This window comes from Podarcis cretensis (assembly GCF_951804945.1).
Source record: "Podarcis cretensis genome assembly, chromosome: 1".
In the NCBI taxonomy this organism is placed as follows: domain Eukaryota; kingdom Metazoa; phylum Chordata; class Lepidosauria; order Squamata; family Lacertidae; genus Podarcis; species Podarcis cretensis.
This window is the reverse complement of record NC_137170.1, coordinates 111,570,549-111,588,929: the sequence shown is the minus strand read 5'-3', so window position 1 is coordinate 111,588,929 and position 18,381 is coordinate 111,570,549. Positions and strand designations below refer to the sequence as shown.

The window sequence follows — 18,381 nt, the reverse complement described above, 5'->3', positions numbered from 1 at the left end:
CGGCTCTCGCTTTGCTTGCTTTAAAGCAAGAAAAGCGAGAGTCGCTAACATGCCCTGTGCAGAATATTTTTTTCTTGCTTCCCCCCTCTAAAAACTAGGTGTATCTCATGGATAGGTGCGTCTTATGGAGCAAAAAATATGGTAGTCTTGAGAGTGCCTACATCTTCTGAAATGTACTGTACAGGGAATGATAATTTTGCACACAACTAAGGCATGTGCAACCACTGACGCGTGCACTGCTTTTGGCCTGCAAGGGGGCAGAGTGGGGGTGGGGCGGGCTGACATCTGCAATGACCTGGATCGCATCCCCCATGCAAATGGGGAGCTGCCTGTACATAATTGTCTTCTGGTTCAAGCAAGGCAAGAGCGTCTTCAAGAGCCAGACCTCCACCACAACCAAGTCTTTCTTAATGACCTTTGGGGAAATTATATAATAACCATTTATAGTCATATTAACATTTTATTCCAGCAAACCAATGATGGACTTACTGGTATACCTTTGTGCACAATACCGTTTGAATCCTGCCAGCCATACCATAGACCTGATGACAGTCGAGAAAAAGCAGATCAAATTCAAACCAAATACACCCATTGGGATGCTTGAAGTCGACAAAGTGATTTTAAAGCCAAAACATATAGATAAAAAGAAGCCTACTCCTGTCATCCCAGAGGTGAGATATTTTACAGAAACTTTTTCTACCTCCTAAATACTTTTCATTTAAATTCTAAAGCTTTTGGAGGCATTAGCATCATTCAGAATTTGTTCATAAAATTGCATATGAAAGTCACTGGAAATTAACCTATATTTGTCTTTGGTAGTGCATGCCTTGTGACTGCTCTGGGTTCAGAGATGAATTGCTGAGTGGTTGCCTAGGGAGGGAGATAGGTTTTCATTCCATGGGCTCCTACCTGCTGTGATCTGCTTTAAGGAGGGGTGTGCATGGGTTTTGCCTTAAGCAAGTGCAAAAAGTCCTTTCGCTTATTCTCCGTTCTCTGTCTCTCATTCCCTGTGAGTTCTATGAAGAGCAGAGAAAGTGTTGACAACCAGGGGCAAGACATCACTACCACATGAGCCATATTCAGTTCATGAGTTCAAATCCTTGGGATATTTGAATTTGGGGAGGCCTTGTTCATATCCTCTTCCAAGTCTTGAATCTTAATAGGGGTGGCCTAAGCCAAATCTTCATTTCACACTGAGAAGAGCTGGAAGAATATGGGGTATAAATTAGAATTCTGTTACATCCCCGCCCCATGAAATGTTTTGCGAAAGTTATTAGTAGCAATGAACTCAATGCACTTGATGGATTGAGTGTCTTTCAGAAAGCAAAAGACTATAATCGGTTTTAAAAATTCCCCTTGTTTCAGCAAACCGTGAGAGTCGTTGTAAACTACAAGAAGACACAGAAGACTATTGTCAGAGTTAATCCTCATGCACCACTGCAAGATATCATGCAAATCATCTGCAGCAAATGTGACTTCGACCCTTTACACACTCTGTTACTGAAGACTTACCAATCTCAGGAAACTCTTGACTTGACCAAATCCCTAAATGAGCTTGGGCTCAGAGAATTATATGCTATGGATGTCAGCAGAGGTAAGATTTATAAACTGGTCTCTTACCAAAACTATTCCTGAAAGTTAATGCTGCAAATATCTTCAGAAGCAGTACAACCTACATGCACTCACTAACTTGTTCTGCATTCATTCAGTCTGCATCGATGTGAGAAACCGATGACTTGGTATCTTGTTTTATTCATTTAAAAATATTTTAGCCACAGGGATGAATTGGCTCAGTCAGAGCAACCTGGCCGAGGAAGAGATTGTCAACTCTCTGTTTTCTCAATCAGAATTGCCCACCCAAAGTTGCTACTGCTTCTCATAGTGTGAAGGCCGGGGAGACAGTAAGCAGAACCGGAGCCAGCGACAGGCAGAGACAACTAATTCTACTTTTGTCCCCAGACTCACTGACTTCGACAGGGGCTGTGCTGAAAATGAGGAGGAGGAAACTGACAGCCAATGTTACATCCTAAATTGGTTGTAAAAAGGCAGGGAGGTCGTGGCTGGCTATGGGTGGGTTGAAGTAAGTTGGGACAATGCCCCATTCATCCCAATGGACAAGCCTCCACTGCTACTTGTCCTACAGTGGGGAGCAGAGTGCATCCATATTGTGCCTGCCTCCCCATACCTCATCAAGACTAATAGAAAATTTTCTGTTCTCTCTCCAACAGTTTCAGCACTTAGAGAGTCTTGATGACAACCAATGATATAATACTTTGGGGTGTGCAAATTATCTTACATGAATTCCTTCTGTAACCATTACAAAGACCTTGTAATGTGATCCAGTATTATTATTTCTGAATTGCTGATGTAAGTCTGAGGCACAGAAAAAGTGGCCACGAACCCCTTTCAGTTCAGAGCTGCCATAGTATTCGCACTGGCGAATTCCCAGTTCGATGCTTCTTAGCCACTGCACCAGGTTCCTTTCCATTCCCTCTCAGCACCATCTGTCTTTGTGCAGGAAAAAAATGGCACAAAGGTTGACCTACTAAATCCTACATTTGTATTTCCTACCCTCTCTAGGGGTTCCTGAATTTGCATGCATAAAACTGATTTTTCAGGATAGTAGCAATTGTTAATGGTTGCTTTATTATCATTGTTCCCTTTATAGCGAGAAGCTGACATAGCAGCTTTCATAAATAAAGGACTGTTCAGGTATCAGAGTGCATATAGGATTTCTGTTAGGGGAGGACTGTAGAGCATGCATTTTGCATGCAGAAGATCCCAGCTTCAACCCCTAGTATCTGCCAAGTAGGGTTGGGAAAGATCTCTGTCTGAAACCTTGGAGAGCTAAGCACTAGTCCGCCTTTGCCAACTTGGGGGGATCCAACTGTTTTTGGACCACAGCTGTCATCAGCATCAGTCATCCTGGCCAATGGTTAGAGATTATGGAAGTTATTGTCCAAAATATTTGGAGGGCACCATATTGAGCAAGGCTACTAGACAGTACTGAGCTAGATGGTTATTTATTTTGGTTCTGGAGGTGTTGCTGAATATGATCAGAGGGGACCGGTGGGTGGAAGGAATTCAGGTCGGAGCCAAACAATATAAACTCAAAGCTTTTGCAGATGACCTAGCTCTGACCCTGCAGGAGCCAGAATCTAGTACGAAAAGAGTATTACAATTGATTCATGACTTTGGTCGGGTGGCGGGATTTAAATTAAACAAACAGAAAACTAAGGTATTGGGAAAAAACTTGACGGATGCAGAGTCGGAACGGTTTCAGAGAGAGACAGAATTAAATGTGGTTAACAGCAAAAAATCTGAGTCTATTCAAGGATAATTATGAAAAATGTTGGTCAGAAATTAAGAGAGACTTAGATAGTTGGACAAAATTGAAACTTTCTTTGTTAGGCCGAATTGCTGCCATTAAGATGAATGTATTGCCAAAAATGTTGTTTTTGTTCCAAACACTACAGATTGTAGACAAGACGGAGTGCTTCCGGAAGTGGCAGAGAGATATCTCTAAGTTTGTCTGGCAGGGCAAAAAGCCCAGAATTAAGTTTAAGATATTAACCGATGCGAAAGAGAGAGGGGGCTTTGCCCTGCCGGACTTAAAGTTGTACTATGAGGCCGCAGCTTTCTGCTGGCTAAAAGATTGGCTACTTCTCGAGGACACTGACGTATTGGATCTGGAAGGTTTTAATAATGCTTTTGGTTGGCATGCATACTTATGGTATGATAAGGTTAAAATCAATAAGGCCTTCAAAAACCATATTGTCAGGAAAGCAGTGTTTAATGTCTGGACAAAATATAAAGACTTATTGGAAAATAAAACTCCGAGGTGGCTATCGCCTCTGGAAGCTAAGGCCCGAAAAAGACTCAATATGGAGGCCAAATGGCCGAAATATTGGGAAATTCTAGAAAAAGACGGAGACAATTGGAAATTGCAGAGTTTGGAGAAAATGAAGGATAAAGTGCGAGACTGGTTACACTACACTCAGATTAAGGAAGTTTTTAAAAATGATAAAAAGTTAGGGTTCCAGGTGGAGAAATCGAAATTGGAAACAGAATTGTTAGAACCTAAGACTAAGGTACTTTCAAGAATGTATAACTTGCTGTTAAAATGGAACAAACAAGATGAAATGGTTAAATCGGCTATGATAAAGTGGGCACAGGACATTGGGCACAATGTTATGTTTGAGGACTGGGTAAGGTTGTGGACCACTGGGCTGAACTTCACTGCATGTAATGCTTTGAAGGAAAATATAATGAAAATGATATATAGATGGTACATGACCCCAGTTAAACTTGCCAAAATATACCATTTGTCTGATAACAAATGCTGGAAATGTAAAGGAAATGAAGGAACATTTTTTCACCTCTGGTGGACATGCCCTAGAGTGAAAGCCTTCTGGGAAATGATATATAATGAGTTGAAAAAGGTATTTAAGTATACTTTCCCCAAGAAACCGGAAGCCTTTCTCTTGGGTATGGTCGGCCAGATGGTGACAAAAAAGGATAGAACTTTTTTCCTGTATGCAACAACAACAGCAAGGATACTCATCGCCAAGCATTGGGAAACTCAAGATTTACCCACACTGGAAGAATGGCAGATGCAACTGATAGACTATATGGAACTGGCTGAGATGACCGGCAGAATCCGAGACCTGGGAGAGGAGAGGGTTGAAGAAGACTGGAAGAAATTTAGGACTTATTTACAAAAATATTGTAATTTGGTTGAATGTTAAAAAGGATGCTAGATCATAAATAATTGACGACCACTAAACTAGATGGAATTAGGACGATAAGTAGATTGAGGAAAATATAAACCATTTGGAGAACTATTAGACTATATTTAAAAGAATGGGACCTAAGAATATAAACAAGATGACAATTTGCTGGTTAAAATTTAAGACGATGTAAGTGGGAGCGGGAGATGTGAGGGAGTCCAAAGAGGTTTTGAAAATATGTTATGATATATGCTATATTGTTGATTATTTTTGCATTTGTATTTAAAAAATCTTAATAAACATTTATATATATAAAAAAAAGTACTGAGCTAGATGGGCCCATGGTCTGACTCTGTAAAAAGCCCCATCCTATGTTCCTATGATGCGGGTGGCGCTGTGGGTTAAACCACAGAGCCTAGGACTTTCCGATCAGAAGGTCGGCGGTTCGAATCCCCACGATGGGGTGAGCTCCCGTTGCTCGGTCCCTGCTCCTGCCAACCTAGCAGTTCGAAAGCACATCAAAGTGCAAGTAGATAAATAGGTACCGCTCCGGTGGGAAGGTAAACGGTGTTTCCCTGCGCTGCTCTGGTTTGCCAGAAGCGGCTTAGTCATGCTGACCACATGACCCAGAAGCTGAACACCGGCTCCCTCGGCCAATAAGCAAGATGAGCGCCGCAACCCCAGAGTCGGTCACGACTGGACCTAATGGTCAGGGGTCCCTTTACTTTTACCTATGTTCCTATGTTTGTTCAAATACTTTAAGATAAATGGGTTGTTCGGATAAATAGGTTGACAGATAAACAGGTTTCCTGCCTCCACTCTGGACAGGCCACATGTACAGAAACTGGGTAGGTCTGCTCTTGTCTTACATACCTCCTCAATATATGGGTGTGTCACTTTTTGTGTTTTTGTTTCGGTTAAGTATTCTGGCCTGCTTAGATCAGGGATTTTTGGGTCCCTTATTGAACATTCAATAAAATTCAAACAGAAGTTACTGAAGCCTTTCATCATGGAAGCTATTAATTTGAGGGGTAAGCACCCATTTTCATTTTGTTTACTGCCCTTGGACAAGGGAGACGTTTAATTTATCTTGTTAAGTTTGTCCTTTTAAAGTTCTTTTGATCATGGTATGAGTTCTAGACTAGTTTATTGGATAATTCTAGATGGAGCCAAATACACACCGAAATAAGAGCTTACATTAATTTAACTTCAGGCAGCATGAACAAGTTAGCAGTTAGAGATGATGTATCCATTTCCAAAACAAAGTGTTCGTTATAAACTTAGTTATATAGATTGCCCTCTTCATTCCATTGTCACATACTGCTGTTCAAAATTTTTAAAATGCAATAGATTTTTTTTTAAAAGCAAGTTAATAAACCAAATGTTAGAAGCCCATTTTATATTAATATTGTGTAGCTATCTTCATAATACCAGTGTAATTTTTAAAAATAATTTTCAGGTCTCAGTTTTGAAATAATAAAAAAAAGACAAAATTGCCTCTGAATTCCATTTTCCAAATACTGACATACTTAGAACTGAATGGTACTGTATTTTTTTTTAAACTATGAACGTTTGTTTTACTAATAACAATTGTTAATTCCTTTTACAGCTGAGGAGGAAACAGCAAAAAAACAGCTCTCAAAAGCATGGTTTTGTTATATCCTGCAAGAGATTTGTGCATGGTAGAAATTTTTAGGAGGGGCAATTTATACAGTAAAAAGTAAATATTAAATTTACAAATACAGTATGCCAGTGTCTGAAGTGGTGGTTAATATCACCTGCATGTTCCTTGCTTTTGTACTTAGAATTCTAGCTTTTATTCTTAAAAAGTTTACGTCTAATCAGCCCTTCATTTCATGATTTATTTCCTATGAAGCATTTGGGTCTGGCAGTTTGGTCTGGTCGTATGCCAATGGATACCACTATTTTTAGATGGATAGATCTGGTGAATTTCATTTGTTTTTAATACTTCCAAGTTAGAAACTTCCAAATTTAGAGGTGCCTCCGGGGGCAGAGAGCCAGATGCCTTCTCTGCCCAGTTGGCCATCCTTGCTTAAATTACAATGTTTTCTTTCTTTCCGGGTGAAATTTGATAGAAGGGATCACTTCACACACTTCTGCATTTTGAGAACTTGCCTTTGGTTCCTTTGCTTGAGACTGTGATGAAGGAGCATTGGGAAGCATTGTCACTATAATTAGCATTTGGGAAGCATTGTCACTATAATTAAGTTTTCATCTTCCTCCCCTCTTCATCTCTCTAGTCACACCGACTGCTGAATTCAGCTTTTCATCTTTACAGGGTGAGTTTGTACCTACCTCAGAGTGAAAGATGTAAAATTCTTAAACACAGGCATTCCCAGTTAAACAAGTATTAGGACAAAGAAGTATCTTCTAATATGAATGAGATTTGTCTGAATTATTGTTAGAAGAGTAAACAACACAGATTTTGGTATGGCATGCAAGTTCTCCTAACTTAGAATAGCCCATGAATACTCACTGAACAGCACCAGAGGAGTTATTTTTTTTAAAAAAAATACGGGAATTAAAATGGGTTATTTCTTTTGTCGTGAATGGCAGCATTGCAAAGGTCTTCATTCTCAAGAAACAGAAAATTGCACTCTTTCCTATTTTCTGACCAGTAAGACCACTTAGCAATGGCTACAGAGGAAGAGGATGCACCCAAATTTTTCTGGAGGCCAGGAAAGGAGTCTAGTTTGATTGAGATGGGCTGGATTTGGCCTGTGGGTTTGCCATCTTTGAATTACAGCATGGCTTGTCTTATGCAGGTTAACATTATATAGTATTTCTTGAACCATTTGTTTCAATTAGGTGGAATTTATCTATATTACATTCACTTGGGCTTATCTGCAAAACCTCTAAAGATGCATGTGACAAACTTTTGGAAACACTTAAAAGCTTATCCACTACCATACAGTGGTACCTCTGGTTACATACTTAATTCGTTTCGGAGGTCTGTTCTTAACCTGAAACTGTTCTTAACCTAAAGCAGCACTTTAGCTAATGGGGCCTCCTGCCGCCGCCACGCGATTTCTGTTCTCATCCTGAAGCAAAGTTCTTAACCCGAGGTACTATTTCTGGGTTAGCAGAGTCTGTAACCTGAAGCGTATGTAACCCGAGGTACCACTGTATTTGGATGGAAAAGGAATTTTCCTCAACTAGATTACTTGTTTATTACCTTGTTTATTAAAATATTTATGGGTTGCTATGCTGCTCACAGGCACCTGAAGTAACTTGCAACTTTTTTTTTTAAAAAAAGAAGCAAACTCCAAACTAAACAATATTGCAAACAAAAAACAATTTTAAGAATTGTTTTATTTTCAGTCAGGGTTGTGGGGTTTTGCATTATTACTTTTGTCTTTTTAATTGCTTGGGAAAGATATGTAGATTACATCTTACTTTTGGTATAGATAAAGTGACTTTTCTTTTTAAAAAGAAAAAAAAAACACTACTAAAATCAGACTAAATGTGCTTTGCAGCTTTTATGTTTTTTACCTTGCATAATGAAATGTTTTCCAATAGTTATGATCACTGGAAGGGAATCATGTAAAGGAGAGAACATGGTACTCTATAAATTATGTTCTTTTTGAAAGAAATATTTTGTAATAGAAATAGAGATGCAGGAAAGGAAAGAAACAGTACAGTCTGTAAATGATGGCATCAAGTAATGTATTTTATTTTTAGACTCTTGCCAAAATTCGCAAAATTCAGATATTTTGAAGGAAAATAAAGGATTCTTCAGCTTTTTCCAGAGAAGCAAGAAGAAACGAGAACAGGTAAGACAACATAAGTTACAAATATTAATGTATGATAGAAATTCCCTACAATTGGATCCTCTACAGTTCACTCTTGATCCAGACAGTTGCTAGGAGAAAGCAGACTCCAACATCTTTTCTGCCTTCTCGAAGTTATCTGGACTGGCAATAAAAATGTGTTGTTAAACTAGCTGCCCCATAACATTTTTTTCAGTTTCTGCCATGAAACTGTGTGCCCTCTTTTTTGCTGATTGATCGTATTTCACTCAATATATTTCATGAGGGTTTTTTTGTTCCAGGAAGTATTTCCTTAGAAGATTGAACAGTGCAATCATACACATGCCTACTCAGAAATAAGTGCCATTGTTTTAAATGGCATTTAGTACTGAGTAAGTGTTTTTAGCATTGCAGCCTAAAGATAATGTCGTCCTGCATGGCCTAAAGGGCCTATTCTCACTTCGATCTGTTTCATCCTTAGATACTTGTAGGTTACAGTTGTGGAGGCTTAACGTTCTCCCTGAATAAAGAAAACTGTACTCTCAAGGCTGGCTGATGACTGAGTGGCAACAACCCACACCCACACCCACCCACCCACCCACCCACCCTCATTCAAATGGTGCCTGTACTCCGATTACTGTAGTAACCCTAGGATCTTCCCTCGGAGAAATAACTTCTGTTCTGGTAATGGTAAATTTGAATTAAGTCCTATAATGAAGGTTGAGAACCCCTGGTTTAGAGAAGTACATTGGCTAAAATCTATTCAGATTATTTTTTAATTGTTGACCTCTTTTCCCCTTCTCAAAAGACTGCCAGCGCTCCTGCAACTCCATTAATGAATAAGCCAAGACCAACCTTTGGCATGAGAGCTAATACAATCTCCAAGCAGTATGACTCAAATACCCTTCCCTCTGAAATGCCGAAGAAGCGACGAGCGCCCTTGCCTCCAATGCCTGCTTCCCAGAGTGTGCCCCAGGATCTTGCACAAACCCAGGGCAGACCCATGACATGCGTGGTGAAATCCAGCAGTGTGGATGAAACTGATAAGGTTGGTTGTCAAAAGTCTCATCCTTCCTTTAAATTTCCGCTGTGAGAATAATATCAGAGCAACTTCTGTTTAGCTACGGAACAGATAAGCAAGAACATTTATTGCTTTATACATTCTGAATAAATTGTAGCAGACCACAATTTTGAGCCTAATTTATAGGCCGTCTCTGGAATTGCCGTGGCCTCGAAACCAGTTTCCTTTGTGGTCACATTCCATGCCACATCACATGTAAAAAGGGGGATGTAGGTGGCGCTGTGGTCTAAACCACAGCCTCTTGGGCTTGCCGATCAGAAGGTCGGTGGTTTGAAAACCTGTGACAGAGTGAGCTCCCGTTGTTTTGTCCCAGCTCCTGCCAACCTAGCAGTTCAAAAGCACACCAGTGCAAGTAGATAAATAGGTACCGCTGTAGCGAGAGGGTAGATGCATTTCCGTGCACTCTGGCTTCCGTCACGGTGTTCCATTGCGCCAGAAGCAGTTTAGTCATGCTGGCCACATGAACTGGAAAGTTGTCTGTGGACAAACACGAGCTCCCTCAGCCTGAAAACGAAATAAGCGCCGCACCCCATAGTTGCTTTTGATTGGACTTAACCGTCCAGGGGTCCTTTACCTTTTACCTTTACCCACCAGCTGAGCACTTTGCCAGTATGACAAGAGATCACTTGGGAAAGCAGTTGCTGCACTGGGAAAGTGTAAATTAAATCTAACTCAGCCATGCTTTGAAATAGGTTGAATTGAAATAGGTGGGATGTATGTCTACACTATGCTTAGGGAGGGGCATGTTACATTAAGTGAAAAGGCTAGTCAGTTATTTTCAAAGGGGTCCTTTTAAAAGTTGATTTTGGAAATTAAAATTAATCTTTTGGTGGAAGTCCGACATTGTTCAGTAATACTAAATCCTGCTATTGAGATAATTTGAAGCAAGTTTAAGCATCAGTGCTTTTAAGTGCAGCCACTCGTTCTATTAAAAAAAAAACTTTTTTGGGGGAAAAAAGCTTCTTTTAAAACATGTTAATAACAAATTGGAATTGGAACCCTCCGTTCTCTACTGAACTGATAGTCTTTAAACTTGCATTAAATATGGGGAAATTATGATTCGCATTAACATATTCAGTAACTGGAGAAGGATTTGACATTTTATGTCATTACCAAATTGCCTTTCTTAGCCCTTTATTTTAAAAATGCAGTTAAATCTGTTACTGAGAAAAGGTTTCCTTAACAGTTCAAATCTTTGTGTTATGATGAACAAGTTAGAGCCTTAAGGAAATTTAAATTTTCCTTACTGAAAGAACATGGATGTTCAAAACTCATGTTTTTATCTTAATAAAATTGCCTGCTTGTGTAATAATGCATTTTAATGAAGTTATGAAGCAGGCTGCCAGGTCAAATCTATCTATAAATCCCAATATGTGCTGAACTTATTCTAGCACAGTTTGGGGGGAAATTAATGCAGTGGGTAATATCTTGGTAAAGCACAGATTGTCAGTTGTGAATTCCAATTAAAGTTCAAAGCTAAATGTGGCAGTGCAGATTGGAGCACTGCATATTTGTGTTTCAGACATGACTTTGAATTGAGAATGAAAGCCATCCTTTCTAATACGTTATCCTATGAGCATGCTAGGAAGATGAAGAACAGAACAGGCCCAAGAGATGAATTGGATGCAAGGCCCTTCAGTTAATATTGTTTTTACTCAAATCAAGAATAACACAGGAATTTATTTTCTGTTAAGTAGTAGCCACCAGAGTGTGCTGTTCAACAGAGGTTTGGGATTTTGCGTCTTGGTGAGAAGATCCTCATTCTGAGAAAAGTTACTGGTCCAAATATAATGTGCTCCAAATATAAAATAAGAAGACGGGGTCTTTCCCCCCTCTTCTTTTCAGTGTGTAAATGTCTGAAGTTTGGCAAATTTGGGCCCAAGTAAAAAAAACACACATAGCAGCAACAGCAACAAAAGTAAAAATTCAGGGCATAGAAGCCTATTGAGATTAGTCATGCTAGAGCAGTTTCCATTTTTCTCCCTACTTTGTAGACCAGGGAAACAAACCATAGAATGGCTGGCTTAGCATTGCACATGAACCAACATGCATGGTTTGTTTCTCTTCAGTGTTACATGCAATTTTGGTTTTAGTATTTTGGGAGGCATCATCTTGGAAGATAGCATACCTGAAACAATTACAGTCGTACCTCAGAAGTCGAATGGAATCCATTCCAGAAGTCTGTTTGACTTCCAGAACATCCAGGAACCAAGGTGCGGCTTCCGATTAGCTGCAGGAAGCTCCTGCAGCCAATCGGAAGCTGTGACGGACATTCGAGTTCCAAAGAACGTTCACAAACCAGAACACTCACTTCTGGGTTTGCAGCGTTCGGGAGCCAAAACGTTTGACTCGCAAGACGTTCGACTTCCTAGATACAACTGTATTAGACAACAGAAGCATGGAAGGGACCCAGGCCAATAACCTCCTGTTTCTTCTTAAAAGGTTTCCCCATAAATCTCATTGCAGCAGTAAATTACTGTTTTGTGTTTCTTGTGCTGTGGTTTTTAAACTTCTTGCTAGCCTTTCTTTTCTTTTTTCTAATCTGCTATCAATAATGTTATTTTAGGGCACAGATGGGGAACCTTTTTTTTTTTTTTTGGACTAGGAGTCACAATCCTTTGTGGCCCACCTTCTGGCGGGAGGGGGGGGGCAGCAAATGCCTGTAATGGTCAGAGCCAGAGGCAAAGTTGGTGAAGTACAGTGGCACCTCGGGTTACATACGCTTCAGGTTACATACGCTTCAGGTTACAGACTCTGCTAACCCAGAAATTGTACCTTGGGTTAAGAACTTTGCTTCAGGATGAGAACAGAAATTGGGTGGGGACGGCGCGGTGGCAGCAGGAGGCCCCATTAGCTAAAGTGGCGCTTCAGGTTAAGAATAATTTCAGGTTAAGAACGGACCTCCGGAACAAATTAAGTACGTATCCAGAGGTATCACTGTAACTGAATAACTTCTACCTTTGAACAATATTCCAGCTACACACAAGCCAGAAGCTTTTAAACGCCAACCCACACCTCCAGGCAAGAAAGAGTTGTAACACAAATTCCAGGCAGACAGGAGGAATTCAGGAGCAGGATTGGAAAGGCTGTAACCTGGGAAGGGGTGAGGCCTGAGGGTCAGATAGAGAGGTTGGGGAGGCCACGTTCGTCCAGTGGGCCTGAGGTGTTCTGCCCGTCTTGGAACATGTAAGAACAGATGATGAAGTATGGGTGGGGGACAAAATCAACAGCACAATCATTTCTGAGTGTATCTGTCAGAGGATGGGGAAAGCAGGCTTGCCCTGAGAAAGGATCCCACAGTAATTTCTTGGTTTGTTGTGCACATCCTTAGTTGGCTACCTCTTCTTCCTCTACCTGCTGCCTCAGGTGGGTTTTGAGGAAGGCATTCTAGGAATCGTGATTTGGAAAATGTCCATGCTGCTGTGACAGCTAGAAAGGCCTTTTGAATGTAGTTTTTTTTTTTTTAAAAAAAAAAAAGCTAGTATAAAGAAGTATTTCTAGTTGTTGCAACAAACCATTGTGGTGGCAGAGGCATTTTCCTTACCAGCTTAGACCGGAGTGGCTGGCTCTTCCTTGGCTCTTTCTTGGGACAAGGGTGATCAAGAGGAAAGAGGAGGATGGTAGCACTATAGGGATCCAGGGGAATCCAGTGGCTGGTGGGGGAATTGGTTTTTGGGGAGCCCGTTGACTGGATTTTGCTGAGGGCTTCCTGAAGTCTGGCAATAGCCCTGCCTACATCCCTCTTGTTTGGAATGAAGCCTTTTCACAAAGTTTTGACAGCGCACTAACAATCTGTTGTTAGATAGGAGAAAGCGAACAAAACGTCTTTGCTGCATTGCCTTTATAGTAGATTACTGAAGCTTCCTTGTCCAAACTGAACAATTTGCTCAATTCTGATAAAAGTGCGGCTGTTTATCCATGCCAGAACGGTAATATCAGACAACAGCAAGGGAAAAAAACCAGCCAAAAACAAACACTGACTCTACTGTGTCATTTATTGCAGTCTTAACTATTTTTAAATGGAAAATATAAGACTTCGGTTACCTTCTTAGTTTCTCCAACTTACTAGACTGGGCAGTAGCAGAAAATATAAATAAAAGTTGCTTTGTAACATTCAGGTTTGCTGACATTTTGAGTGTTTGTTCTAAATTTCGGAGCCACAAAGAATCTTAGTGCAAGCCTTGGTGCTTGTTTCCAAGTAACAAATGGGCGCAACTCTCACAAAGAGCAAATGAGGGGGTAACCGTGCCTGAACTGTTCTTCTTCACATTGGAAAAAAGGGGGGAGAGAGTTTACATGTTTAAATGCTCATCTATCCATCCATCCACCTGTCTCACATAGAGGGAATTCAGAGAGAAAGGAAAAACTACACTTCTCACTGAGTTTCTATATGCAGGGACTTTTAAATTATTTTTTGGATGGTGGGCGGTGATGGAGAATTCTGTCCATGCAGAAGTTGTTTGCAAGAAGTTAAGTCTCTGATAACTGAATGTTTGGTTCATAAGGACACTTGCTGCATCACACTGGAAATTGCTAACTCTCATTGGTATTGCAACAGGAGATTACTGGTTTTGTGGCATTTTCCTTTTCTGCTTCGTAAGTTAGCTCTCCAGTTAAAAGTCATGAAAAGAACATATTTTTTTAAAGGAGCAATTTAATAATAATAATATAATAATAATAATAATTTATTACTTATACGCTGCCCAACTGGCCGGGCCTCCCCAGCCACTCTGGGCGGCTTCCAACAGGATATTAAGAACACAATAAAACATCAAACATTAAAAATTTGCCTGAAGGCTCACCACATCTCACTCTCATAATGATAAGGCTGCTTTTCCCAATAGAGTGCCATGTGGTATATTAGACTGCTTTTCCCATAATCCCTGACCACTGGCTAGGGAAGGCTGTGCTAAACCATCGTTCAGCCACCAATTTTTAGCATTATGTCTGAACTGGATTTCTGATTCACTTATGAGAAATGTTAAGTGTCTGTTATGGGGCTGCTGAATTGTTCATTACATTCACATTTTTGCTTCTGCAAATTACTAATCTTTTTGCTGCATCGTTGATGTTTGTTTGTTTGTTTGTTTGTTTGTTTTTCCTACCCTCCCCCAATTCCCCAGGGACTTTCGGGACTAGGAATAGTGAGGACAGGCTCTCTTCAGCTCAGTGGCACATCTTCCGTCAATTCTTCTCTGAGGCGAGCAAAGCGCAAAGCCCCAACGCCACCTCCCAGAAAATTGCAAGGCCAAAGTGACAACAGCATTGAGACAGGTAATCTTTACAACGCAAATTAGGTTAGGTTATATTATTTCTGAATTCACAGCTTAATCTTGAGGCGGTTTTGCTCTGTTGGAGAGTAATGGCGTCTAGGTTAAACACACACACACACACACACGAGAGAGAGTCAGAGGAGACTCATCATATAACGTGTTCAGGAAAGAAAAGTAGGAATGTCCCACAAGAGAAATAGAAAACTGACAATTTTTCATGCCTGTTCATCTTTGACAAAATTTATTCAGGTTACTTCCCCCACTCTATAAATTTTAGACCATGTCTATGTATATAGGTTTGTATTTAAAGTACGTTAGAATAGGAAATGTTTCCTCTAGTATTCTAAACTGCATTAACATTTCAGGATCAGAGTCTGCAGAATCAATTCATGCAGAAGGCAGCATCAAAGGAAGTTACTCAGAAGCACCATCTCCAACAGGTAATTTTTCCATGTGTCATTTAGTGAAAGACAGGCATAGGTCTAGCCACTAGCATGGCCACAAAATTCCATTCCCATCACCATTGCTGCTGCTGAGAGTCACTTGCCACACATACGGTTTTTAAAAGACCCCAAGGGGGTTAAGAAAAACAGCTAATAATGGTTTTTGCTTCAGCAGCCTGTTGAAGGATCATTTCTTTGCAAACATTAACAGAAGTAACTTAGAACAGCTTTGCTTGTAGCTCCCCCTACAGCCACATTTGGGCTGGATCTAGACACACTGTATGCATGTTTGAACTTGAGTTTGAAGCGCTGTTAATTTGAACAGGGAAAACAGGTAGAGAAAAACGGGACGCCACGTTGTCATCTGGTGGCACAATATTGTATGGGGCACATACAACGCATACACATCGCTTTTTCTTCACCAGTCTTAATTGAGTCCCTATTGTCTGCAGTGCATCCAGTTTGAGTGGGTTTTTTTTTAAAAAACAACTATTTAATACTGTCATTTCACTCTGCAGTAGGGAAGAAGGCTCATTCCCAGTCACCATGCTGGTGGTAATTCTGAGTAGTAAGATCAAAAGTAAGATCACAACTCAAGTTCAAACATGCATACAATCTAATATCTGTAGGGCTGTCATGCAATTAAATAAACAGTAGTCGATTAATAAATTAAATGTGAATCTATGAAAAAAAATTAAAAATTGAAGTAAAAGGGTATTATTTGTGTTTAGACGATTCATTCACCTCTTGCAGCAGGCACGATTTTGGAAAAGGCATTGCTGTCCATGTGAAAGGGATGAAGGTTTTGCCTCTTTCAAGATGCTGACTTCCTCTAGTTTCTTTTGTATTAAAAGTGAATTGTGTGGGTTTTTTATTATTATTAAAAAAAACACACCTTGATTACATCTGTAATCAATCAACTTGTTTCAATTTGATTAATCGACTAAATGCTTCAGCCCTATTAACACGGTGTACCGCAAGCTCCTTTAATGTAACTAACTTGCTAGGGCTGCACTTCTGCTACATTTACTATCCCTTCCTCATATTTTCTTGTGTTTAGTGATCAGATTAATGCGAGCTAATTCATTGTATTGTTTCCTAACCTGCTTCTTAGGCAATGTAATTGATCTAACTGGGACCACAGTGTCAACAGCAAATGCCTCGTGCAGCTTGGAGCCAACCAATCATGACCAAAACAATGCGCTGCAAGTCCCAGATGAAACTAATCTGGCTAAGGCTGATAATCTCGATGAGTCTGAAGTGTCTCTTAAATGTAGGTGGTTGTCATGTTTTGCCTTTAGGAGTGGTTTATTTAGATTACTTGCGCAAAAGTTATCGTGATAATGCAATCGGGAAAGCAATTGGGTATCTTTTCTGGGACAGCCTTCAGGAAACCTGGTGCATTCCAGATGTTTTGGATTCCAATTCCCCCAGCAACCTCAGCGGTCAGGGATGGCGGGAGTTGTAATATGACAACATCTGGAGGACAACAGGTTGGAGGAGCCGGTTCTAGAGCAGCGGATGAGGAACCTGTGGGTGGCGCTCTCAGAGACTGCAGCTACATCAGGGTTTTCCATTCAGTTTCATTTCAAGTGTCATGGGTAGGTGGCCACAACAATGGGCCCCCATGGTACAATTCCAGTTAGCTCTTCTCTCACTGATGATTTCAGAGATTTATGTTAATTGCCCTGCTTTCCAACTTCCATGTTTAAAACCCAGCAGATCACCTTTATGCTCAGCTTGTTGGTTTATTAAGGGGGTTCAGAGGTAGCTGATTTCTCCCCAAAATTATGATCAGGCTGTTAGGCAGTTTTCATAGGCTATGAAGCCTATGCCATAATAAGTTTTGTTAGACTTTAAAGTGCCACGTGATTTGTTGTTGCTTTGCTGTAAGAGATTCATGCAAGCAGCCCCCACCCCCCCGGAATCTAAATAAATCTGAAATATTAAATGAAAGAATAATACAAAGAGGACTGTTAACGTGTTGAGAGGCACTGTAGTTTAGTGGTAGAGGTAATGTTTGGCCCGCGGAAGGGACCATCGCTAGCATCGCCAGGTAGGGCTGGGAAAGAGTTTTGCCTGAACCCTGAAGAGTTGCGGCCAGTCAGTGTAGAAAATCAATGGGCTAGATAAGCCAACGAACTGACTCCTGGTGCATAAGTCGCCTTCCTATGAGTTCATTATCTTCTGAATGAGGAGACATTAAGGTAGGAATGTTTTCAAGTGGTTGCCAGTCTTTCTCTGCTCATACAAGCTTTTACTCCATAAGAGCAAAACCTACCACCCTGCCCTGCTGATCTATACTCACATTTATCAGAATTTTAAACTATTTGAGCCACAGGGACAAGCATCCCCCTCACCCCACACACCCCAAACTCCTTAGTAAGCATACTCTGATTTTCCATTTGGGATGGTATTTTTTTTATTTTTAACAATGTAATGAGATATATTTATCTTGGCTTATTATTGCTCTTTATGCTTTCCTTGGGAGCGTAGCTGACATAGGCTCCGAATATAGTCTAGAGGAGATAGATGAGAAGGAAGAAATGCATGAAGAAAGTGCAGGGGCTCCTCTCACTATGCCAGAGGCCCCCATCTCCTTCAGTACTCCTGAAACTCCACGGGGCGTTCAGAAAAACGAGCCTGCTTCGTTGGCTTCAGATCCTAGCACTGGGCGTGACAATACTCTGCAAGACTCAAATGAAGAAGCAGAAAATAAGACTGCACGTGACAAGTGAGTGCATCAGGCTTCTTTCTGTACATGGTGGTAAAGGTAAAGGTAAAGGTACCCCTGCCCGTACGGGCCAGTCTTGACAGACTCTGGGGTTGTGAGCCCATCTCACTTAAGAGGCCAGGGGCCAGCGCTGTCCGGAGACACTTCCGGGTCACGTGGCCAGCGTGACATCGCTGCTCTGGCCAGAGCCAGAGCCAGAGCCAGAGCCGCACACGGAAACGCCGTTTACCTTCCCGCTGGTAAGCGGTCCCTGTTTATCTACTTGCACCCGGAGGTGCTTTCGAACTGCTAGGTTGGCAGGCGCTGGGACCGAGCAGCGGGAGCGCACCCCGCCGCAGGGATTCGAACCG

General features: G+C 40.9%; 1 protein-coding gene across 5 annotated transcripts in view; it reads left to right on the top strand.

The window, feature by feature from the left end:
* The window catches only part of COBLL1 (cordon-bleu WH2 repeat protein like 1), an 88,380-nt gene that overhangs the window by 61,657 nt on the left and 8,342 nt on the right, over positions 1-18,381 (top strand). For 4 of the 5 annotated variants that reach the window (XM_079986471.1, XM_079986472.1, XM_079986474.1 and 1 more), the window contains exons 3-11: positions 470-671; positions 1,366-1,594; positions 6,992-7,030; positions 8,433-8,524; positions 9,309-9,548; positions 14,705-14,855; positions 15,220-15,294; positions 16,412-16,570; positions 17,794-18,031. In XM_079986471.1, coding sequence (XP_079842597.1) covers positions 470-671; positions 1,366-1,594; positions 6,992-7,030; positions 8,433-8,524; positions 9,309-9,548; positions 14,705-14,855; positions 15,220-15,294; positions 16,412-16,570; positions 17,794-18,031 — 1,425 coding nt within the window. The remainder of the gene's footprint in view (positions 1-469; positions 672-1,365; positions 1,595-6,991; positions 7,031-8,432; positions 8,525-9,308; positions 9,549-14,704; positions 14,856-15,219; positions 15,295-16,411; positions 16,571-17,793; positions 18,032-18,381) is intronic. The other variant, XM_079986475.1, reaches the window with a different exon arrangement.